General features: G+C 42.0%; 1 protein-coding gene across 4 annotated transcripts in view; it reads right to left on the reverse strand.

Moving 5' to 3' along the window:
- Positions 1–24,905, reverse strand: part of cdc42bpaa (CDC42 binding protein kinase alpha (DMPK-like) a) — a 126,167-nt gene that overhangs the window by 34,422 nt on the left and 66,840 nt on the right. For all 4 annotated transcript variants that reach the window (XM_060934435.1, XM_060934437.1, XM_060934436.1 and 1 more), the window contains exons 6-16: positions 20,499–20,592; positions 18,731–18,931; positions 18,305–18,553; positions 18,055–18,134; positions 15,114–15,274; positions 14,839–14,958; positions 13,122–13,255; positions 12,702–12,944; positions 12,499–12,609; positions 9,720–9,967; positions 9,464–9,569 (exon numbers count right to left, since the gene is read on the reverse strand). In XM_060934435.1, coding sequence (XP_060790418.1) covers positions 9,464–9,569; positions 9,720–9,967; positions 12,499–12,609; positions 12,702–12,944; positions 13,122–13,255; positions 14,839–14,958; positions 15,114–15,274; positions 18,055–18,134; positions 18,305–18,553; positions 18,731–18,931; positions 20,499–20,592 — 1,747 coding nt within the window. The remainder of the gene's footprint in view (positions 1–9,463; positions 9,570–9,719; positions 9,968–12,498; positions 12,610–12,701; positions 12,945–13,121; positions 13,256–14,838; positions 14,959–15,113; positions 15,275–18,054; positions 18,135–18,304; positions 18,554–18,730; positions 18,932–20,498; positions 20,593–24,905) is intronic.

Consider the following 24,905-nt stretch of genomic DNA (forward strand, 5'->3'; position numbering starts at 1 on the left):
TAGGCACATGACTACATTTCACATAGCTGAACTGGAGTATTACAGATGTGTACAAATTTCCAGCCCATTTGGCACAGACACTCCTGACTTTGAATTACTAACAGAGGTTTGTCAGTGTAACTTGCAGAAACATTCATAGTAGTGTCAATCATGTTTTCTTTTCAGTTTTAATAATATAATTTCACACAAATATTATATAATACACAACATGCATTATATATAGGGCTAGGACCTTCAGTGGCCGAGTCATGAATTTTTAACCCCCCCCACCCCACACGAGTGGCTGGAGCTAGGGCTCATGCTAAAGTTTGCCGCGCTCCCTTCTGATGTCGGATTGGGCCTTGCCTGGGCTTGTTTGAAAGGTCTCAGGGAGAGGGAGGTGCCTGTAAAGTTTGGCAGGGCTGGGACTTCAGGTGGCAGTTTTATGAATTTTTAAAAGCTAACTTGAGTTAAAGTTTTTGGGGGGCTCTGGGGTGAATAGCGGGCTGAGCCACAGTCGTACCAGGCTGTGCCTGGGCTGGTTTGAAAGGGCTCAGGGAGGAGGACATGCCTGTCCAGCTTCAGACAGACCCACATCACCCCCCCTACTGAACCCCCCCCCACCTTAGACCCCTCTGTCATCCAGAACTACCACCCTGTTTCTCTCCTCCCCTTCCTGTCAAAGACACTTGAATGTGCTGGTGCCAACCAACTCTCTGCAATTACAAAACAACCTCCTGGATCACCACCAGTCTAGCTCCCGTGCCGGACACTCAGCCGAGACTGCACTTCTCTCGGTCAGCGAGGCACTTCATGCAGCACGTGCTGCCTTCCCCTCCTCGGTCCTGTTTCTCCTTGATCTTTCTGCTGCATTTGACACAGTTGATCATTCCATCCTCCTGTCATCCTTATTAACTCTAGGGATCTGTGGGACAGCACTAGACTGGTTCAAGTCCTACCTCTCTGATTGCTCCTTCCAGGTTACCTGGTCTGATTCTGTATCAGCACCATGCCCACTTACCACCAGTGTCCCTCAAGGTTCAGTCTTTGGTTCACTTCTTTTCTCTCTCTACACCTAGTCTCTTGACCCAATTATCTCCGCTCATGGTCTATCCCACCACTGCTATACTGATGACCCCAAACTGTTTCTCTTTTTTCCCTGGTTCTGACACACAGACCTCGGCTCACATCTCTGCTTGCCTGCGTGACATACAGAGCTGGATGAACAACCATTACTTGAAGCTCAACCCAGGCAAGACAGAGGTAATCTACATTCCTGCTCCTTCACCCAGTGCAAAGAACTTAGGGGTCATGTTCAATGACAAACTCTCCTCCTGGGCAAACATTGCTGCAGTGACCCAGACATGTAGAGTCCTCCTCTACAACATCCGAAGGATCCGCCTTTTTCTTACCACCTATTCTATTTCAGCTCTTGGTCCAAGCACTGATCATCTCCTGCTTGGACTACTATAACTCTCTCCTTGCTGGCCTTCCAGCTTCTGTCATCAGACCACTACACTACACGTCACTGCACAGAAGGCTCCTATCACCATGGGGACTGCTCTTCATCTTCCACATCTTTTCTAGCCTTTGATACTTCTTGAGCTTCTCAAATTCCTTTTTCCTGATGCTACGGTCACTTGGTATTGCCACATCCATCACCCCAGCCTTGTTCTCCCATTTTTCCACCATTACCATGTCCGGTTGTTTAGCCATTACCAGTTTGTCTAATCTGCATCTCCAAGTCCCACAGGATCTTCACTTTGTCATTCTCAACCACCTTTAGAGGTGTGTCCCACTTTGATCTTGGGACTTCCAGTCCATACTTAGCACAGATGTTTCTGTACATTATGCCAGCCATTTGGTCATGGCATTCCATGTACGCTCTTCCTGCTAGTATTTTACACCCTGCTGTTATGTGCTGGATTGTCTCAGAGGCATCTTTCCACAGTCCACACCTGGGGTCCTGCCTTGTATGGTAGACCCTGGCCTCTATCAATCTTGTGCTTAGGGCCTGCTCCTATGCAGCTATGATTAGTGCCTTTGTGCTTTCTTCCAGTCCAGCTTTATCCAGCCACTGGTAGAATTTTTCAATACCAGCCACCTCTTCTATCTGCTGGTGGTACATCCCGTGCAGTGGTTTGCCTTTCCATGATGGTTCCTCTTGCACTTCCTTCTCAGGTTTCTGTTGCCGGAGATATTCACTAAGCACTTCATCATTTGGGGCCCATCTTCCAGATGTACTCATGGATTTTCATTGTTTCATCCTGAATAGTGGCTCTGATGTTCGTTAGTTCTCAGCCTCCTTCATTCCTCTTCACATACAGCCTTAGGGTGCTGGACTTGGGGTGAAACCCTCCATGCATTGTCAGGAGGTTTTCTCGACCTGATGTCAGTGGCCTCCGTCTCCTCCTTCGGCCAGCTTATTATGCCAGCAGGGTATCTGATGACCAGCAGGGTGTAGGTGTTGATGGCGCATACCTTGTTCTTCCCACTCAGCTGACTTTTCAGGACTTGCCTTACCCTCTTGTAGGTATTTGGCTGCTGCTGCTTTCCTAGCGGAGGCCTCTTCATGGTTGCCATTTGCCTGTGGGATTCCAAGGTACTTGTAGCTGTCTTCCACATCTCTTATTACGCCATCTGGTAACACCACCCCCTCAGTTCTTACTGCCTTCCCTCTCCTTCTTACCATCCGGGCACACTTATCTGGTTTAAATGATGTTCCGATGTCGTTGCTGTAGATCAGCGAGTTGATGTCTCGCTCAGACCTGGCATACAGCTTGAGGTAATCCATGTACAAAAAGAGGTGGCTGATGGTTGCTCCATTTCATATTCTGTATCCATAGCCACTCTTAGTGATGAGCTGGCTGAGGCGGTTCAGTCCTACGCAGAACAGCAGCAGGGACATTGGTATATGCTGTTTGGTATATGCTGCACTTGATAGTGACCCATGTTCTTGGCTTGAAGTTGGCCTCTAGGGTTGTTTTCCATAGCCTCATTGAGTTCTTGATGAAGGTTCCAAGAGTCCTGTTGTACAGTTTCAAGCATTCCACAATGCAAAAAAAAAAATTAGCAAATTAAAATATCTTTAAAATAGTTGAAACGATCTAGCATTTCCTAGTAGAAGAATACAAGACACCGATTCTGAGATTATTAAACCTAGTTCTAGATTGCAACTAACTTATTCTAAGATGTCTTGTCAAGTATAAAAAAAATAAAGGCATGCAGCAAGATAATTAAGTAATTTTCTCCTCAAATTCAGTTTTTTGCAGTGCAGGATCCATGTGTGGGGCATCGAGTCATTGGCTTTGTCAATCCAGGTAATGCACAGATTGGCATGTCTGGTTCTGCAGTCTCAAGCTACTGCACTGTCTATGGTTAGCTGATGTTTTGCTCCTCTGGTGTTCCTACCAATTCCTTTCTGGGCCTCACTCATGCATTGAATCATGTGCCTACTCATCCACCATGATGCCTGACAGGAGCTTCCATGTTATGCAGAGGCAGATTATTGGGCAGCAGTTGGATGGGACTGCTCCCTTCTGTGGGTCCTTCAGGATCAGGACTGTCTCAGTCAGCTATTCTGGGCAAGTCCCATCCACAAGCAGCTGGTTCATCTGTGCTGCCAAATGCTCATGTAGTGAGGTTAGCTTCTTTAGCTAGTAAGCATGAACCATACCTGGGCCTGGTGCTGTCCAGTTCTTCATTTTCAAGACTCTTACTTGGATGTCTGCCACAGTGATTGTTACTGGACCTTGGTGGTGGAGCTAATAACCCTGCCACATGGAATACACCTTTGATGGTTGAGTGGAGAACATCCTGACTTCAGCTTTGCTTATGAACCTGATGGGTAACCAGGGCTGTGAGGTCTTTGTTCGACGGTCTCTAGGGCCTCAGGTATGGTAGCCCCTTCATTGTCATACCTTCCTGAAGTTCTGATGGCCAACTTCTCTCTGGATCACCTTGATCTTAACCTCCAACCTTCTTCCATGGTGGATACTGTACCTTATGGTTAGTATCCACCTTCTATGTGATCAGCTTGTTGGTCTCAGTGATGGTTGTAGTAGGGAATGTTCGTACTGCTGCATTCACATCTTCCAGGAGGTACCTCACTCAGTCGGGCAGTAGTTGGGCATGGTGGTTCCAGGTGTTCAGCTTTGTTACTATCTTCAATTTCAGGTCAGCTGCTCATGCATTCTTGCTCATAAGGGTTTGTTGCTTGGGGGAGGGTTCTCAGTCTTAATCTCAGAGTGTGGGGATGATGAACCCCCTGATGTCCTGGCTCCTCCTCCACCATAACATTTGTGATTTAGCTAGTGATAGCAGTTGCTGCTTGCAGATATGGGAAGACTGAGCTACTAGAGACTTCTGAAGTCAGCCTTTTATGTCGACGCCAGAATTTGAACCAATGTTGCAAAAAACAGTGCTCTAGATTACATCAGGAACTGAGATTATGTAACGTAGCACTTACATAGTCCGGACGCAGGAGTACACCACACTGTGACTGGAATCACTACCTGAGGTGGAGTAGCCAATTACATTTGCTCAAGCTCTGTTAAACATACACAGACAGGCTTCAGCCAAATTATTGTACATCAGTTACTGTAGATGTTGGGTATCAAAGCATCCCACATCATTCGCATATAACCCCTCTCACTGGAGTTACTTGCATAGTAGCATTTCACCACACTACTTTACATCAGGTAACATCCAAACTTGTGACTTGTTTTTTTTTTTTGTCCCTCACTGATGAGGTAGGCAGGTAGCATTACCTCAATTGCCTCAACCAGGGCACGAACCCATGACCTCCTGCACCAAGTCAGTGATGTTACCAAGTGAGCTATCCACCAGCACTAACACAAACAAAATGCAGTTTTTAAATGAAGGTTTTTAAGGGAAAAAGAAATCCAAACCTACATGACCCTGTGTGAAAAAGTGATTGGCCCGCCCCTGTTAAAACAAACTGTGGTTTATCACATCTTTGGAGAAGCAGAGTTCGATTTCTCTAGGTCACACCCAGGCCTGATTACTGCCACACCTGTTCTCAATCAAGAAATCACTTAAATAGGACCTGCCTGACAAAGTGAAGTAGACCAAAAGATCCTCAAAAGCTAGACATCATGCTGCGATCCAAAGAAATTCAGGAACAAATGAGAAAGTAATTGAGATCTATCAGTCTGGAAAAGGTTATAAAGCCATTTCTAAAGCTTTGGGACTCCAGCAAAACATAGTGAGAGCCATTATCCACAAATGGCGACAACATGGAACAGTGGTGAACCTTCCCAGGAGTGGCCGGCCGACCAAAATTACCCCAAGAGCGCAGCGACGACTCATCCAAGAGGTCACAAAAGACCCCACAACAACATCCAAAGAACTGCAGGCCCCACTTGCCTCAGTTAAGGTCAGTGTTCATGACTCCACCATAAGAAAGAGACTGGGCAAAAATGGCCTGCATGGCAGAGTTCCAAGACAAAAACCACTGCTGAGCAAAAAGAACAAAAGGCTCGTCTCAGTTTTGCCAGAAAACATCTTGATGATCCCCAAGACTTTTGGGAAAATACTCTGTGGACTGACAAGACAAAAGTTGAACTTTTTGGAAGGTGTATGTCCCATTACATCTGGCGTAAAAGTAACAGCATTTCAGAAAAGGAACGTCATACCAACAGTGAAATATGGTGGTGGTAGTGTGATGGTCTGGGGCTGTTTTGCTGCTTCAGGACCTGGAAGACTTGCTGTGGTAAATGGAACCATGAATTCTGCTGTCTACCAAAAAATCCTGAAGGAGAATGTCTGGCCATCTGTTCGTGACCTCAAGCTGAAGCGCACTTGGGTTCTGCAGCAGGACAATAATCCAAAAACACACCAGCAAGTCCACCTCTGAATGGCTTAAGAAAAACAAAATGAAGACTTGAGTGGCCTAGTCAAAGTCCTAACCTGAATCCGAATGAGATGCTGTGGCATGACCTTAAAAAGGCGGTTCATGTTCGAAAACCCTCCAATGTGGCTGAATTACAACAATTCTGCAAAGATGAGTGGGCCAAAATTCCTCCACAGCGCTGTAAAAGACTCTTTGCCAGTTATCACAAATGCTTGATTGCAGTTATTGCTGCTAAGGGTGGCCCAACCAGTTATTAGGTTTAGGGGGCAATCACTTTTTCACACAGGGTCATATAGGTTTGGAATTTTTTTCCCCTTAATAATAAAAACCTTCATTTAAAAACTGCATTGCGTGTTTACTCGTGTTATCTTTGTCTAATATTTAAATTTGTTTGATGATCTGAAACATTTAAGGGTGACAAACATGCAAAAGAAAATCAGGAAGGGGGCAAAAACTATTTTATATTTATATATATATATATATATATATATATATATATATATATATATATATATATATATATATATATATATAATCACAACTTTCATGAGTCTCAGCATGCTCTCCACCAGTCTTTCACATTGCACTTGGGTGACTTTAGGCCACTCCTGGTGCAAAAATTAAATCAGCTCAGCTGTGTTTGATGGCTTGTGACCATCTATCTTCCTCTTGATCACATTCCAGAGGTTTTCAGTTTAGTTCAGGTCTGGAAATTGGGCTGGCCGTGACAGGGTCTTGATCTTGTGGTCCTTCAGCCACACCTTGATTGACCTGGCTGTGTGGCATGGAGTACTGTCCTGCTGGAAAACCCAATCCTCAGAGTTAAGGAACATTGTCAGAGTAGAAGGAAGCAAGTCTTCTTCCAGGGTAACCTTGTACACAGCTTGATTCATGTGTCCTTCAGAAACAAAAATCTGCTCCATTTGAGCCTTGCTGAAGCACCCCCAGATCACCACTGATCCTCCACCAAATTTCACAATGGGTGCGAGACAAAGTGGCTTGTGCCTAACCATTCGATGACCAGGTGATGGGAAAAGCTAAAAATTGGACTCAGATGACCTTACTCCAGTCCTCTATGGTCCAATCCTTATGGTCCTTAAGCAAACCTCAGCCTGGCTCTTCTTTACTTTTCATTGAGGAAGGGCTTTTTTCCTAACTTTGCATGACTTCATCCCCACCTGGAGGAGCCTGTTTTGAACCATCCTTGCCGTGCACTTGACCCCAACTGCCATTTACCATTCTTTTTCTTGTACAGTTGAGTGGCATTGGAAGGAGTTGACAATTATCCTGGTCAGTGGAGAGTCATTTTTGCCCTCTGCCAGTCTGTAACTTCCTTGTTCCCAATGTCTGCTGCTTGACCTTGTTCTTATGAACTGCCATCTTTGAAATTTTGAGGATGGAAGCAATCTGACGCTCACTGTATCCCTCTGCCAGTAAAGCCCTCCCCCCCCCCCCCCAGCTTCTTTTTAACTCTTTTGGCATGGTTAATAGATATTTTTGTATTCAAATTAAATTTAAGGTACTACAGGCACCGTTTTTGCCATCCAAACTGGTCCTATTGTAAGAGGACAGTGATGACCACAGCAGTGGTTTTCATACTTTTCCTCATTAAATAAGATTTGGTGATCACCTAAATCAGTACCTCATTAAGTAAAATGAGGTGTGCTTGTGTTAGAATTTCAGCACAGACACTGGAATGAAATGGGTGCCATACACAAAGACGCTGATTTAAGAAAAAAAATTGAAGTTGCCCCCCCCCCAAAAAAAAAGGTGTGTATGTATTATTTTATTCATATTTACACACACACACACACACACACACACACACACACACACACACACACACACAGCACTGTTATGCTGCCATTTTGTTAAACAATTATTTATCCTTTAGCATTACAATGTATTTTACCATATTGCCCATGCCATAAGGGTCATTCAAATAATACTTCCAGTGTTTCCAATACATTTTGCAAAACAGAAAAAAAACCAAAAAACCAGCAAGACAAGCCAAACTTTTGAACAGCAATGGAAAATGTGTGAAGATTGATAGGTCTTTTATGAATGCTAACTTTGTTTAATATCAGGACACACTGTACATATAATGAAAGAATTAAAAATAACTGAAGAGAAGAGGGGAAAAAAAAAGCACACAGTCTCAGAGAAATGTATGCAAATATGCACTCACAACTGGGAGAGTATTTGACTTCTGGCTTCTGTTACATCTATTAAACAGCCTCAATTTCAGTCTAAACCCTACGCGGACCACTAGTGCTCACATAGTAAATCCATGCTCTGTCAGTCAGGGTCCTTGCATACAGCAAATAATCCAGAAACAAACAGTTCAGAGTATACCTCCCATAACACAGTAATTAAATGTTAATATAAGCAGTGTCACAGAGGCCGCGAGTCCAGCAATGTACAAAGCCTCTGCGTCACTGATATTTTATACAGCCATACTCATAAGCCCCTCTACCAGCAGTGGTTTCATTCATAAACATGACCCAATCTGTTTAGACACAGCTCTGCCCATCTGTTATAAACACGTCAGTATGCGGACACAGGAATTTAGAGGATTCTGTGTTTATTCCAAGGGCCAGTGAAGCGTCCAACCACGTTGTGATTATCGACTGATTATTTCAAACATTTCATGTATTCAGTGCACTGTGACAGGAGCAATGAACCCCCGTAGTAAGAGTAGGCTGCTCATGTTTCCCAAATTCCACTTTTAATATTTGTTTTCTTTTGCTTCCAAATGCCAGATGCTAGTGATTGACTTCCCAACAACATTGACAAATGTACACATTTAATTCCAAGCAATGAAAGCATATCTTCACAGAGGGGTGCTGTTCCTGCCTTATTCAGCTGAGAGCTCCACTCAAGTTTAAAGCTTCAAAAAGTTTGGATGATTTCTGCATTTTACAAAACCACACAATCTCAAAATGTCAGCATTTTCATAGAAGCCTAACAAATTTCCTTTTTTTTTTTTTTAAACTTCCCAGAATCAGGCCGTTTGATTTAAGAGAACCTATGATGAGACATACAGCCACTGTTGGGGTAAGAAGAGAAACAGGGTTGGGGTAAGGGAACACTATTTGTGGGAACTTGTAAGGCAAGGCGTTCTGCTCTGACTCTCTCATAGCCTTTGGTCTTCTGTTGCTAAAGGAGCCAGGCTTCTTGACGCCAGAATGTCCTGTATGAGTATACAGGCTGTCTAAGGGGTAATGCATCATACACCTGCTCCCTATAAAGCTTTCCATGTGTCCTAGTAGGCGTTTTGTCTGCTTGGAACATCTAGAAAATGGTATGATGTCCAACAACCCTTAACTAACAAAGTGAATCAAAAGAGACTGGCTGCCATCATTAGTTCAGCACTACCAACAGTCATGCTTCTAATCTCACCCTACGTCATTGGAACGAGAAACAAACAAACCCCAAAACAAACCACACACACAACCCACACAAAACAAGTTCTGAATTTAGACTTGGGTAATAGGAGCTTGACATGCAGGAAGTAAGATGAGATAGGTGCGAGTATGTCTCTGTGTGTATTTGTGAGACAGAAAGAACAGTCACAATGAACCAGACAGACACAAGAATAATGCTCACATTATCTAGTTCACTGGAGAGTTTCTTGTTCTCTTCCATCAGCAGCACTCTTTCCCTCTCGTACTTTTGTTTGTAGTCCGTCTCAAACTCCTCTCGTTCATTCTGACTGTGTGGGTGAGGAGATGGCAGAACATTTAGTAACCCTTTAAAAACACTAATAAGGAAACTTCTTTGATGGCACCGATCACAAAATACACAGAAAATAAACAAAATGTGCACATTTGAAGATCAAGGGTGTTTAACATCAACACTTTACCTTTCTCTGCGGGTCTTCTCTAGTTTGTCTTTTAACATCATTATTTCTTTGTTTAAAGAAAGATGTTGTGCTTCGGCATCATGAAACTCTTTTTTCAGGCTCTTCAACTCATTGGCATGTTGGACATCGCGGCGAGACAGCTCCTCCTCATAAAACACCGTCTTCTTCTCTAGATCGGCACGCAGCTTAGTGAGTTCCTGGTGCTGCTCAGGGGCTCCAGCAGCTGAGGAACGACCAGCCTGCTTTTGCTATTCCAAAACATACAGCACAAACTAGTCTCTCACTTCTCAAATCAGGAAAAATACCTCTACCAACCACATTTGTAGCATACAAGCAATAATTTTGAAACTGAAGTACTTCTAGTTAGGTTTGTCTGAATACAAAGTCCCATTTCTAAAAGGACATTGGTACAACGTACACAGGAATTTACACATTCACGAAAGCATTCTACAAAAGTGTTTACAATAAATGTTTATTAACTGCCCTTCTGAAAAATTGTCATTAACTGCCCTTATACTTCCATTATAAGCAAGTTGTATAAACAGTTTTGTTATTTTCTTAGCACAGGGAAACATTTAAATTTCTGTTTATGGTAATTGCACATACAGATTTGGTACACAGAGAGATTACCATATTTTTCGGACTATAAGTCGCACTTTTTTTCATGGTTCAGCTGGCCATGCGACTTATACTCCGGTGCGACGTATATATGTTTTTTTTTAACCACGGAATAACTGGAGCTGATGCGGAGTCTGACGACAGCCACGCAGAAGAAGAGGAAATGGCGCTTCGTCTGCCACTGGAGTTGGCAGAGGTGTTCAGAAGCAACACCGAGGATGAGGAATTCAATGGATTTGCTGATTTGGAGTAAAATCGTCAGCTTGATAAACTTGATTGAACTGTGTTTTATTATTAATGATAGGCCTATAGTTATTTAAATAAGTTATGTAATGATTTTAGGCAGTGCTTAATTTGTGAAGTGGGAGGTCCCGGAACGCAGGAGGTGGGTGGGTCCGGCGACTCCCAAAAAAAAAAAAGGCGGAGGTGGTTTACTACAACTTTACGCACACGCGCTTATTGTGTGTGTAAAAAATAATAATAATAATAAATAATAATATCAGACATTATGATCTTAGAAAACGCTTTAGTGACGAACAGTTACAGACAGTAATATGCCGTGATATACGTTATAAAATATTTTTTATTAGGCTATATATTAAATTATATATTAAATTTATCTTCTAAAATAACAGACTGTACTCATATCACAACCGGTTTATTTCACCATTGGAGATCAGATCACACAAGTTAAATGACTCATTTTAAGGATTTAAGTAGGGTATTTAAAAGCAGTGCTAGTGGGACTTCGTGGCTCAGGTGGGTAAGGCGCCATACCATAAATCCGGGGACCCGGGTTCAAGCCCTCCCTGTTTTTCTCCAGCTCATTAAAAGCAGTGCCAGCAAACATAAGTGCAATCAATTCAAGTAATAGTTAAGAAATAAAGGGTTTACAAAACAAGTTGGAGAAATCATTTTAAAAATTTTAGTAAGCTTTCTTGTTTTTTTTGCCATTTTTTCCACAGCGCAAGCTAACGGCTACAAAAAACCCGGTGTTCTATTGAGCGGAAGTATACACCCCATGTCCCCCCCCCTTCGCATAGATTTTGTGGATGTCATAGGAGAGAAATCAACAACAGATATCAAAATCAAAACCGAACACTAAACAAATTTTTATTTACTTATTTAATTTATTGTTTGATTTTTTTTCCCTTTGTGATGGTCACGGAGGTGATCTGATCCATTTAAATAGCTGCCGGATCCGACAACGGAGGTTACGGATCTTGTCCCGTCATGTTCCGGCTCAAATTAAGCCCTGATTTTAGGCCTATAGGCTATTGAATAACTTGATGTTACGGTACACATTCAGCCAGTTTTTCTCTGGACTATTATAAATTATTTTGTTTTGCATTTTTAAAACTAACTCTCCTTCCAAGATGAACTTTATTCTTCGTCTCTGATGTTATGGTGTTAATGGTCTGAATAACGTTTAATGTTTTTATCTGATATGACGTTAACTGGCAGGCGCACTTTCTGCCTGTTTTTTTCTCTGAGTGGTTGTTGTTTTTTTCACTAGACGGTTGTTTTTACTACCGTACCTGTCTTTGGAGATGATATACCTATAGCCTACTTGACCTCTGATTTGATGAAATAAAATTCGACAAAAATGAAGAAATGACCCTCCTCGATGATGACTACAGCTTTAATAACAAAGATGAAAGAGCCATGGGGCGATAATAAGCCCTACCGGTAAAAATATTCTAAAAGCAAACTGATTAATGCATCAGTAATAGGCTACTAATATTAGTTATAATAATAATAATAATAATAATAATAATAAAGGCTATTAGTAATAACGATAGTGATAGTATTAAAGATAGTAGTAGATATTTAAAATAATCAGACTAGGCTACTTACAGGGCAAAGGGCACGTTATCACTGCTCAGCTGTTCGTTTATTAAATAAGCAATGCAGTCGCGCAGTAACCACGCGCCGCTTATCAGATAGAATCACAGATTCTATGGATAGAATAACCCTTCAAAAAAGTGCGACTTATAGTCCGGTGCGACGTATATATGTTTTTTTCGTCTTCATAATGCATTTTTTGGCTGATGCGACTTAAACTCCGGAGCGACGTATAGTCCGGAAAACACGGTACGTTAAACGAACATTTCTTTAGGTTACATTGTTTAGTTGATGCCAACAAGTTAGTTTTATAAACCTTCACTGCTGCCAGTTCCTCCTCCAGTTGTCTGCTGTACTGTTCACTGCGATCCCTCAGCTTCTTCTCTTTCTGGGCTTCTGAAGCATGCTCCTCAGCCTGGGTTTCCATCTGATACAAGTACACAAATCCACAAGCACGCCTCATTACATTTTTGACAGATTTGATGAACGCTGGTGCGACAATCTCAAAGTTCTGCCCACCTCTTTTCTTGTCCTTTCTGCTTTGCGCAAATCCAGCTTCAAAGCCTCCAGCTTCTGGTTGAGTGCATCCATCTCTTCCTCTTTGTCTCGTAGTTGGCGAGAAAGGCGCTGTTTGTGAGAGCGCAGCTCTGTCAATCGCTCACTCATCTCTGAGAACTCGTGCATAGCTAACTTTCTCTGGCTGTCTGCCTCCTTCAGCTCCTTCCCCTGAGCCTTCAGCTTCTCTGCAGACTCCATCATCTCCTATACAAAACACTGACTTGGTTAGGCTGGAGATAAGAGTGTTGTCACACAATTAAAAGACAGGCCTAAGAAGGGCCAACTAAGACACTCAGCTTTTGGAGCTGAAAGAAGCCCAGTGCTTCTCGTGACTTTAAAGGAGTAAGGGACAGATTTAAAAAGTTGTTCATGTGACGGTACCTTCTGCATTTCTTCCCTCTCCTGCTTCAAGCTTTTTATCTGCTTCTCTAGAGAGCAGATGTGTTTGGTGGACTCCTCCAGATCTTTGCGGGTTGCACTAGCCTGTTCCAACTTCTGCTCCAACTGGCCAGAGTCTGAGGTGCAAACAAACCAGGAATAAATGGAAAACTGGTCAAAAACATGCAAAAAGTACACAGAAAAAAAACCAAATCAACATGTAGGAAGGCACAAATGATAGCATGAATGTACTACAGCTGTGGTCAAAAGTTTACATACACAGACATGAATGTCATCATGGACATGAATATTGAGTTTTCAATGATTTCTTTGAACTGTTCTTCTGGGGGAAAAAAATAATTGTACAACATACGGTACATATTTAATAGAAAAACAAGAATTTGGTGCACAAGTTATTTGGGCTTTCTGAAAAACAACCCAGTTAATATTATACATACAGGGTCAAAAATGTACAACCCAATATTTGGTTAAAATGTCCCTTACTAAGTTTCATCTTTACCAGACACTTTTGGTCACCAACAAGCTTCTGACAGAATTCTGGTTGGCTATTTGACCACTCTTCTTGGCAAAATTGGGAGAGTTCAATTAAATCTGTGTTTCCTGGCACTGGCCCAACTTTTAAGCACAGTTTACATATTTTTGTTGAGGGCTGAGGTCAAGACTTGTTTTAAAGATTAAATGTTACCCTGCTTTATTCATTCTACAACCAGCTTTGATGCGTGTTTGGGGTCCTGTTAGAACACCCAATTGTGTCCAAGTTTCTGAAGGTTGCGCTGAAGAATTCTGAAGTAATCCTCCTGCTTCATTATTCCACTCACTTTGTGCAATGCACAAGTTCCATTGGCAGCAAAAAAGCCCCAGAGCATGATGCTACCACCACTATGCTTAACAGCTGGTACAATACTCCCTGTTCTGCTGGTCATTGTGGCCAAAACAACTCAATCTTGGTCTCATCTGATCATAAAACTTTCCTACAGAAGGCTTTTCCTTTGTCTATGTGGTCAGCTGAACACTTTAGTCAAGTTTGAAGGTGCCAATTTTAAAGCAGGGGCTTCTTTCTTGGATGGCAGCCTTTCAGATCATGACGATATAAAACTTGCTTAACCGCTGACGGTGTTCCAGCAGCTTCCAGTTAATGGCACGCCTGTGCCTTGATGGTTCCTGACCATCCAAACAAATTTCCTCTTAGCTGAGGGTGACAATTTGGGTCTTCTTCCAGCAAAGTGGTTTGGCAAAATGGCTACACCTCCAAATAACTTGCACTCACAAACTGTTTGAACTGATGATCCTGGAATCTGCAGCTTTATAGAAAGGACATCAAGAGACATTTCAGAGTTGTGTAAATCTATGATCCCCTTTGTCAGATCTGCACTGAGCTCCTTAGACTTTCCCCACTGTACTGTGTTGGTCAATTCAGTAAGTGTTCTCAAAGAAACCGTTTAGATTGGCACAGAGAAGCTACCAGCTGACCATGTATGTATAATTGACCATGCTGAGTTCAGAAAACCCAAAATAAATTAAATTGGCCACCAAATCCTTTTTTTTTCCTATCAAGATGCATGCTGTACAATCATTCTGCCACAGAAAAACAGCAATACAAAGAAATCAGTGCAAGCTCAATACTGCCATAACATTCATGTCCAACTTCTTTCTGCAACTGTATGTGGCATGACCAATGCTGGAGGATTTTTTATTTAACCTGCTATCTGCTTCTTTAGAGTCTCAATTTCCTCCTTCAGGCCATGGATCTCAAACTCCCTGTTAGCAGAGACAGGAGCATCTCCAGTGTACTGCAGAGCTTGCACAGTCTTGGTGGACTCTTAATATGTTTAAAAAAAATAAATAAAAAAGGGGGGGTTTGGAACGAGTTAGGGTTAAAATGTCACTAACATTAATAAAACAGTCAATACAATTATTTGAACATTCATTCATTGTGACTCAGATAAATATGTGACTGGTTTGTAAGAGACCGACCCTGCAGTTTGCGGCTGAGCTCCAATTTTTCCTGCTCCAGACGACGGAGCCTCCTCTCATATGCCTCAATAGCTAGGCTCTCCTCCAAGCTGCGCTGTACACACACGTCCATCTGCACAGGTGCCGCAGATTCTCGCAGACACCCACGGTCAGAGATGCAGCTGGTGAACAGAGGCCAGAGAATAAACCCAAACATGCGAAACGTCTCCATTTTGTTGAAAGTCTTGTGGTTTCAATTGTTTACTCATTTAGGACAGCCCAATTATGACTTCAAAGGAAAATTTGGACATAAAACAAGCATTTAATATGTTATTTGTCAAGTCATGCAGTATTCTATAGCATAGTGTAACTTTTTAGTCTCAATGATATGGCAGGATAGAAGGTTTTGTAAGCCTATCAATTTTTGTTTCCCGTGTTAAGTAGATACTGTACATCATACAATCAATGAAGAATCCTCACTGCGAGCAACCATCATTAACAGCATAGTGCTCATGTACATTCAAGTAAAAATTACTAAAAACAATAGCCTCACTGGTGCCAGGGACAAAGGTGGGGTAAAATAAACCACACACCACTGAAGAAAAATATTTTCTTCTCATCAAAAATAGCGGTTTTGTTGAATAATGCCAGAAGATTAGTAGTTTGTGTGTTTTATCAACTACATTAACTCGCGAGTCAGGTAGCAGAAGAAAATTTTTTTATATATATGGTTATAAAATTAGAGAAGACTATAAGAAGTGAATAGGTATATTAACATTACTCCATTTTGCCTTAGAAAAAGGAAGTTCATGATTAAGCATCCGTTTTTATTCCTGTGCAGCTACTGCCTTTATTTAGGATCTTTAGGGGTGTTCACACGGCAACTTTTACTCCGGTGTAGCACCGGGGCTGCCCCGGTAGAGTGTTCACACGGTACAAAGTTATACCGGTGTAGCCCCTGAAAGCTGCTTAAACCGGTGCAAATCTAACCCTGCTCGGGAGGTGGTTTAAGAAATTTAAATGCTAGTTTGCGGGGCAGCACCGATATAAAATGGGACGTCTGAATGCTACAGGGGTAGACTCGCTACGCGTGAGGAGAGTTGATTACATACGGGCATTGCATAATTTGCATCCTGGTATTTTGCGCTTCCAAAATGGCGAATATCAACAACAGAACTGCATGTCTTCCAGTGTTGCCAGATTGGGTGGTTTTAAGTGCATTTTGGCGGATATGAACTAGAGCCCTGCACTCCTGCGGGAGTCCTGCGGGACCTGCCGCAAAGCAGTGCGGCGCGGGACAAATTTTGAAAGCTCATTGCGGGCACAGGCGGGAGGGGAGTGCACAATGCGGGCGCGAGCGGGAAAGGTGATAAGCTGCAGTCCCGCTAACTAAAAACGTGTTTAAAATAAAATTTATAAATTATTAATTTATGTCTATCGTATATAATTTGTGCTGGATATTTTATTTGGCATTAATAAAAACATTTTAAGATGCCTATGGTCTAATCTCGCGTACGTTTCCGATTCCTTTCCGCTCTTCCGTGTTCGAGATCTCCGATCACGGCAGAAGAGCAGAGCTCCTCTAGTGAAGCTCACAGTGCTTCAGAAGTAAGTGCTGCTTTAAAAAGAGGTACATTTACCGTTAAAAAGTCAAGAGTATTAGTCCTAAGTATTAAAAAGTATTAAAAAAAAGTATTAAAAAGTATTAACTAGTATTAAAAAGGACTGTGTATCGCACAGATTGTTCAATTTAAAGCGAGAAATAGACAGTGTATAATCTGAGGAGCTGGTTGTGGTTGCGCAGCACTTCATATGAGAGGAGAATGAAATTGCGGTTGGAATCATAACGCCACAGACTCGGAAGTGGGAGTGCGCAAAGCGAGAGCTGTCCATCATGAGCGCATGCAGCGCTCAACTTGGAATGTGTCAGCAGAATGTCAGAGTCTAAACAATAAACTTACAATAAATGAAGGATCGGTCAGTGGAGAGCTCAGCTAAGCTCAGCTTGTTTAATTCCCCAAGCCAATGACAGGAACTTTCGTGAGAAATAACGCGAACGTCTGCATCATGCGGGATTTGCGGGTGGGAGCGGGACAAAATATGGCAGGCCCGGGCGGGAGCGGGACTGAAAATCATAATTCTTTGCGGAAGTGGGACTGAAAATTCTGTCCCGCGCAGACCTCTAATATGAGCATATTTTGGGCTGGAAAACGTCAGCAGTATCTGGCAACACTGGTGTCTTCATCCACGTTGTTTTCCCGGCGCTTGGTGATGTCATGACAACCGGGAAAAGGAAGTATATTTTCACGCATGCGCATATTTCATTTCCACATTATTGCTATCGTATAGCATGGTCGCAAAAACTGCCGTGTGAACGCAAGTGGGGCTGCACCGGTGCTAACACGCTTCTCTCTAGTAAGCAGGTTTGTGACATGTGAATGCTCCACAAAATTTACACTGGTGTAAGATATATCGCAACAAAATACATCGGTGCAGCATCGATGCAAATATGTGCCATGTGAACACCCCTTTACTCATAGATGTGTTTACTTACTCGCTTTTCATCAACAATGATTTTATTTCCATAAATGTGTATTACTCTGACTGACTACAAAAAAAGGCAACTTATTCTCCATCATACATACTATGTCCCAGAAAAAACCCAAATCCATGGTGAGCAGGACAAAGGATAAAATAAGCAGTTTGCAATAAGCCTTTATCAGCGAGAGCAGTCTTGTGGCCATCTATGGAAATTAAGTGGTTTAATGCTTCCATTTAGTTTAAACCTTCAATTTCCACAACACTCTGGCTTGCTAAGCAGACACAACCAGCTATTTAAACCACAATTAAATCAACCATCATTGCTCACAATTTTGAAAATGTCTCCTTGCACAAGAGAGTGGGTTTCTCTGCAGAAATGAGAATATATTTTTTAAAAAATTATATTCATTGTTAAGCTTACCACTGACTAGTGTAAGTAAAGCCTACAAATGGAAGATGATGTCCAGAGAAGGCCGTTATAGAGGGAGGAGGCATCGTCTCCTGGATGAAAACAAAAATAAAGTTGGGCACAATGAGCCAGATTGTTCAGCAAAACACTTCACTTAGCAACATCTTAAAATGACTCAGTTCGAGTAATCTTAACTCAGTTACTACTAATCATGCTAAACAGACAAAGACTAGACTAGAATGAAAAATCTAACACTTCATACTGTGTTTTTGAGGCAGTCATCCTCCACATCAAAATTGGAAGTGTCTGAAGGGCTGCTGACTTCAGGAATGTACGGAGCGTCACAGTTTCGGATGTTGTCCCAGTCGATGCCAGAAAAGAAAGGATGTTGCTTGAAGTCTTGGATACCATTCTGACCTAGTCGGTGCTCCCTGCTGCAGATGAGCCTGCGGATCAGGTCTTTGGCATTCTCGGACACCTCTGTGATATTGGCAGGAAACTGGAATCGCTCCTATTTAAGGCCATGATTGAATACGGTGGTTGCTTATGAATAGAGCATAAAGTAACTTGGACACACAATGAAATGATTACTGATTTATAGACTTTTCATGAAGTGACTGAAGATTATTCTAAAATTGTGCATTACTGAATACTGTATTGATTTTCAAAGCTCACAAGAACCCCTTACCTTGTGGTTCATTATCTTGCCGTACGTCTCCACCAGAGATTCGGCATAGAAGGGGGTTTCCCCATACAGCATTTCATACATACAAACACCCAGAGACCACCAGTCACACTCTGGGCCATATTTTCCCTTTCCATCCTCCATGGCCTGCAGGATCTCAGGAGAGATGTAATCGGGAGTGCCAACCGCCACAGAGGACTGAACCTAAAAGATAACACAGGATACCATTAGCACCAAGATGGAGGATATCAGCTTTACATGGAGGCAGAAAGACTGCTGAGCCACAGTGAAATAATTCTGCCACAGACAATACTGTAATGCATCTTCATAGGCCGTGAAATCCAATTTCGTAGTCATGATCACTCCCTCATCATTTTATAGCATCCTTTAATGGGGTGAAGGACAGGGTCATTTTCTGCAGGCATCAGCAGTGGTGAGTGTTGTAGGATCTGGCAGTCTGTTGAGAGAGGAGTTTTCTGCTGCCGGTCCTTCAACAAAGCCATTATTTCATCCTACACACAGACACAATGATGCTGGCAAAACCATCAGAAGTGTGTTAATCAGTTCTGTATGAGCTTTGTCTCAGAAGCCATGTGCTCAGAAAGGCCTCTCCTTACACAGGAGCCCTGAAAATGAAATGATGCAAAATGGTGATGCACAGTGGTTCATGCTCTGATTGGACACAACCAGTCGAACCATGCCTGGCTTCAGGGAAAAAACACATTTCACAGCACTGCGTGTACATTTCTGAAAGACAAAAACTCAAGAGCAGCCAGACCTACACATTGAAAGGTAGTTAATAAAGAGAGCCCTAGACTGGAGCTCCCTGTCTGCAATCAGAAAACAGAGCAGGCAGCAGTGAAGCCTGTGGCAGATGTGTGCAGCTGGAAGAACTTGTGGAAGTGAGGATGTAAATTAGCCAGTTCTGCTGCAATGATACACTGCTGTTCTGCACACACGCGCACACACAGCTTTAAGTACGCACGTGTGAGCATGCCAAAACACACACACTCACACTTGTCTTGTCGGAGGACAGGGGAAAATCCTGCCGAGCTGTCTGTGATGTGCCACAAAACAACAGCAAATCTTAGTTAAGTGTCATAAAACAGTCACTGTTTTCTACATGCTTTAGGACTTTTCATAGAGATATACATCTAATAATAAATTGCCTTTCTAACTTGTGTTCTTTTGGGATTAGCTGTTCCACAGACTGATCCAAGTAATCATACAAGAGAAATTCCACACAAGAATCGTTTTTGACATTTGCCTTGCTAATCAGTTATGCTAAGAAAAGAGTTTTTAAGAGCTTTGTGGTTAAATTTAGACCATTTTTTGTTTTGTTAATACCGGCATTAGGCACAAGAGAGGTTTGACGATCTGGTGACGGGCGAGAGCCAACAACCAATTTAGGAGAGGAAAAAAAAGTTTTGGCGTGAAGTTAATGAAAAACAGTCATTTGTATTTCAAACTCCGTTATACTGGGCAAGTGTCATCCAAGACACCTGCTCACCCTGCATGTATTATTTTTGACTAGCATATTGACTAACGTGTTGGTCATGAACACTTGAACCATGTTCCAAATTTCAAATTGCATGTTATCATTGCTTTTTAGGCATACTATTTTGTGTGAATTCTCCTGGAAGAATGACTTGCAGACGTGAGACTAATCCACACAACTCCTCGAGTTGCGAAACATTCTTCTGTACGTGGCTTGCAACAGCATTTCAAAATCTTACATCCCAAAATGTTAGCTGTGGGGCTACATCCTTACCGTTCCATCATCCATGAGTTTAAGGCAGGAGCCAAAATCAGCCAGACGAATGTGTCCATTCATATCCAAGAGAATGTTGTCTGGCTTGATGTCTCTGCAAGAGAGAGAACAACATTCAATACTCTGTCTGTGAAAGATGTAGCAAGAATCCTGAGCAAAACCAGAGCAAGTTAAACAGGCAAGTAGTCAATGAGTTCAGCTGCTTCAAAATCTTGGCTTTGGCAGCAGGACTCAAGAACACACAATATACCCTCAGTTTCCCCCTTTAATGACCACACATACTTGTAAGAACCCAAAACACAACACAAACAGGGCATGGACACCAGCACATCAAACCATAATAAAAATTCCCATTCCAGCTGCATGACAGACTTCTACAGGAGTCTTGTGCGAGTCTGCGGAAAAAGCAGTCAGGACTAAAAACTCCAACTGAGATTAAATTGTTCTTGGATCTGAGGCGACGAAAACCCACACGTGGACACCTGAAGGATCATTCTTACGACCTGTGGAACTATAAACTGAAACCTTTGACAAACTGAAACATGGACCGTTGGACTGTACAGACCTGGAAATGAGCGATCTTCTCTGTTTTCTCCATCACGCTGTGTAGCCAAAAATGCTTCAAAGCTAACTATTACACAGATTTTCCAGGATACACCAACCACAAGAAAGAACAGGAATAGTGTTTCTTAAACTGAAGAAAAAAAATGAAATGGAAGAAAGACTATGCAGAAGGTTTATGCAATTTGTCTGCCAAAATCCAAAGGAGGAAAAAGAAAAATGTAAGCACACCACATCAGAACTAGGTAGATTACCTGCGGGCATTAAAAACATCTGAATACATTACAAAATATCCATTTAAAAAAATAAATAAATAAATAATAAAACACACCACATTATTCCAAGAAAAAGACAGTGAGACAGAGCGCCTCTTGCTTGAGGTTGACCTGGAAGGTGGAAGCAGTCCAAAATACTGCACATCCTCTCGCTTTCCCTGGAATGGCGAGTAGTTCCCATACCATTCCAGGGAAAGCGAGAGGTTGTGCAGTATTTTGGACTGCCTCCAACTTCCACCTTATTGTAGACTGTTTCTCCTCCCCATTCTGCCTTCTTTGCATCAGTGTTTACAGAGAACTAGATCTACTGGAGAGCCACCCCAAGAGAATGCTGAGCAACATTCATACACAATCCACAGAGAGAGAGAGAGAGAGAGAGAGAGAGAGAGAGAGAGAGAGAGAGAGAGAGAGAGAGACAGAGCGAGCGAGCGAAACACTAAAGCTTCAGTTATTGGCAGACTTCATCTACCTATTATCTTGCAAACAAGTGACAAGATTTCTCAATTGGTCATAATTTTGTGGACCAATTTATAATAATTTGAAAACAAATAATTGGATTTAACTAAATTTCTTCATTTTGTGACCGTTAAAGCCACTGTGAAATTAAGCATCTGTTAGCCAACAAATAATTATGAAATATCTGAAGGCACATTACTGAGTAAATGCCTGCCTCTTCATTACTGTGCAAGAACACTCCAACTCGGCACTCCAGCAGGTGGCAGCTCTTACCCAGACAGACAAGAACACAGTTATAGGGAGGCATTTCAGAAAGACATTACTTTTAAAAGTAATGTAAATAAATCAAAGCACCTACTTGGAATACAGAAAGAGGACATATTAGGTCTACATTAGACAGAAAGCATCAAGGAGACAAAAATGTGCTTACTGTCATGACAAAGAGTTGACATGCTGTATATTCACAAGAAGTGAGTGCACTGACCACTTTCCCCTACCCATGACCTCATCAGTGCAGTCTCTGCAGGTCTATACAATGATCATCTAAAGTCACAAATGCCAACTAATCTGCTGTCCTGTATACTGAACCTGGGACAATACTGGATTTAACACAGTTAATGAATTCAAAGGAATGAATGAGTTAACATGAATAAATTATGACTTAACACTGTTCACATCATTCTTCCTCAAATCGCCTTCTGTATCCTAACATGCCCAATTCGATTAGTTTATCAAGGTCATGAGAGGAAAACCCTAAATTATACAGATGAATACAGTGATCAGCAGAAATTAACAAACTGACTGATCTTTCATAGCTGATCCTATAATTAGTGATGTGAATGCTAGTCAATAAAAGGGCATGTCGGCAGAAGGGAACCAAGAGTTTACTCGGTGGATGGACATGCATGAGTGCATCAGTGTCGCCGAGATAAAACGCAAAGTGAAGCAGGTGGTAAAGAGCTGGCTAGGATCAGGTGTCACAGGTGGGCAGGTGACTAGATCCCGTCAGGGGGAGAGGCCAGTGTGTGTGTGTGTGTGTGTGTGTGTGTGTGTGTGTGTGTGTTTTCAGTCAAGGATCAGTGAGCCAGACTAAAGCACACTACTGGGTTAAAAATAACAATTTACAGTGGTGCTTGAAAGTTTGTGAACCCTTTAAAATTTTTTTATATTTCTGCATAAATATGACCTAAAACAACATCAGATTTTCACAAGTCCTAAAAGTGGATAAAGAGAACCCAGTTAAACAAATGAGACAAAAATTATTATACTTGGTCATTTATTTATTGAGGAAAAATGATCCAATATTACATATCTGTGAGTGGCAAAAGTATGTGAACCTTTGCTTTCAGTATCTGGTGTGACCCCCTTGTGCAGCAATAACTGCAACTAAACGTTTGCGGTAACTGTTGATCAGTCCTGCACACCGGCTTGGAGGAATTTTAGCCCATTCCTCCGTACAGAACAGCTTCAACTCTGGGATGTTGGTGGGTTTTCTCACATTAACTGCCTGCTTCAGGTCCTTCCACAACATTTCGATCAGATTAAGGTCAGGACTTTGACTTGGCCATTCCAAAACATTAACTTTATTCTTCTTTAACCATTCTTTGGTAGAACAACTTGTGTGCTTAGGGTCGTTGACTTGCTGCATGACCCACCTTCTCTTGAGATTCGGTTCATGGACAGATGCCCTGACATTTTTCCTTTAAAATTTGCTGGTATAATTCAGAATTCATTGTTCCATCAATGATGGCAAGCCGTCCTGGCCCAGATGCAGCAAAACAGGCCCAAACCATGATACTACCACCACCATGTTTCACAAATGGGACAAGATTCTTATGCTGGAATGCAGCGTTTTCCTTTCTCCAAACAATGCTTCTCATTTAAACCAAAAAGTTCTATTTTGGTCTCATCTGTCCACAAAACATTTTTCCAATAGCCTTCTGGCTTGTCCACATGATCTTTAGCAAACTGCAAACGAGCAGGAATGTTTTGTTGGAAAGCAGTGGCTTTCTCCTTGCAACCCTGCCATGCACACCACTGTTGTTCAGTGTTCTCCTGATGGTGGACTCACGAACATTAGCCAATGTGAGAGAGGCCTTCAGTTGCTTAGAAGTTACCCTGGGGTCCTTTGTGACCTCAGCGACTATTACACACCTTGCTCTTGAATTTGCTCCATTTGTACACAATCTGTCTGACTGTGGATTGGTGGAGTCCAAACTCTTTAGAGATGGTTTTGTAGCCTTTTCCAGCCTGATGAGCATCAACAACACTTTTTCTGAGGTCCTCAGAAATCTCCTTTGTTTGTGCCATGATACACTTCCACAAACGTGTTGTGAAGATCAGACTTTGATAGATCCCTGCTCTTTAAAATAAAACAGGGTGCCCACTCACACCTGATTGTCATCCCACTGATTGAAAACACCTGACTAATTTCACTTTCAAATTAACTGCTAATCCTAGAGGTTCACATACTTTTGCCACTCACAGACGTAATATTGGATCATTTTCCTCAATAAATAAATGACCAAGTATAATATTTTTTCGTCTCATTTGTTTAACTGGGTTCTCTTTATCCACTTTTAGGACTTGTGTGAAAATCTGATGTTTTAGGTCATATTTATGCAGAAATGTAGAAAATTCTAAAGGGTTCACAAACTTTCAAGCACCACTGTATCCTCCTGCAGAAGCTGACCAGCCAACATGCCGAGACGCAAGCCTATGACCAAATGCAGAAACACTTTAGACAAAGATGTTTAGAGCCACTCAGTCTGTACATTCGATACAAGGAGGCATGGTATGAATAACATTTTGAACACTGTATTGTGATATGCTTTGCAGTATATTAAAAAAAAAAAACCTGATGAACTCGTCTCATAATTAAAAACTTGGACTGCATTCATTTGACCAAATTTTTATTTAAATCGTTAATCATTATTGTGGTCATGCCATGACTTAACACTCAAACGCATACGTAAAAACACAGAGGTCAGAAAGCTTACAAAACAAATGTGGCTGGTCAGGAATAGCATTTTGTGTGATGCAGTAGTAGGGGTCACATTTGTCCCCTCTCACTGAACAACAGTAATCCACCCCACTAATCTGAAATATGGTCTAC

This window comes from Neoarius graeffei, chromosome 11 (assembly GCF_027579695.1).
Source record: "Neoarius graeffei isolate fNeoGra1 chromosome 11, fNeoGra1.pri, whole genome shotgun sequence".
NCBI classification, from domain to species: domain Eukaryota; kingdom Metazoa; phylum Chordata; class Actinopteri; order Siluriformes; family Ariidae; genus Neoarius; species Neoarius graeffei.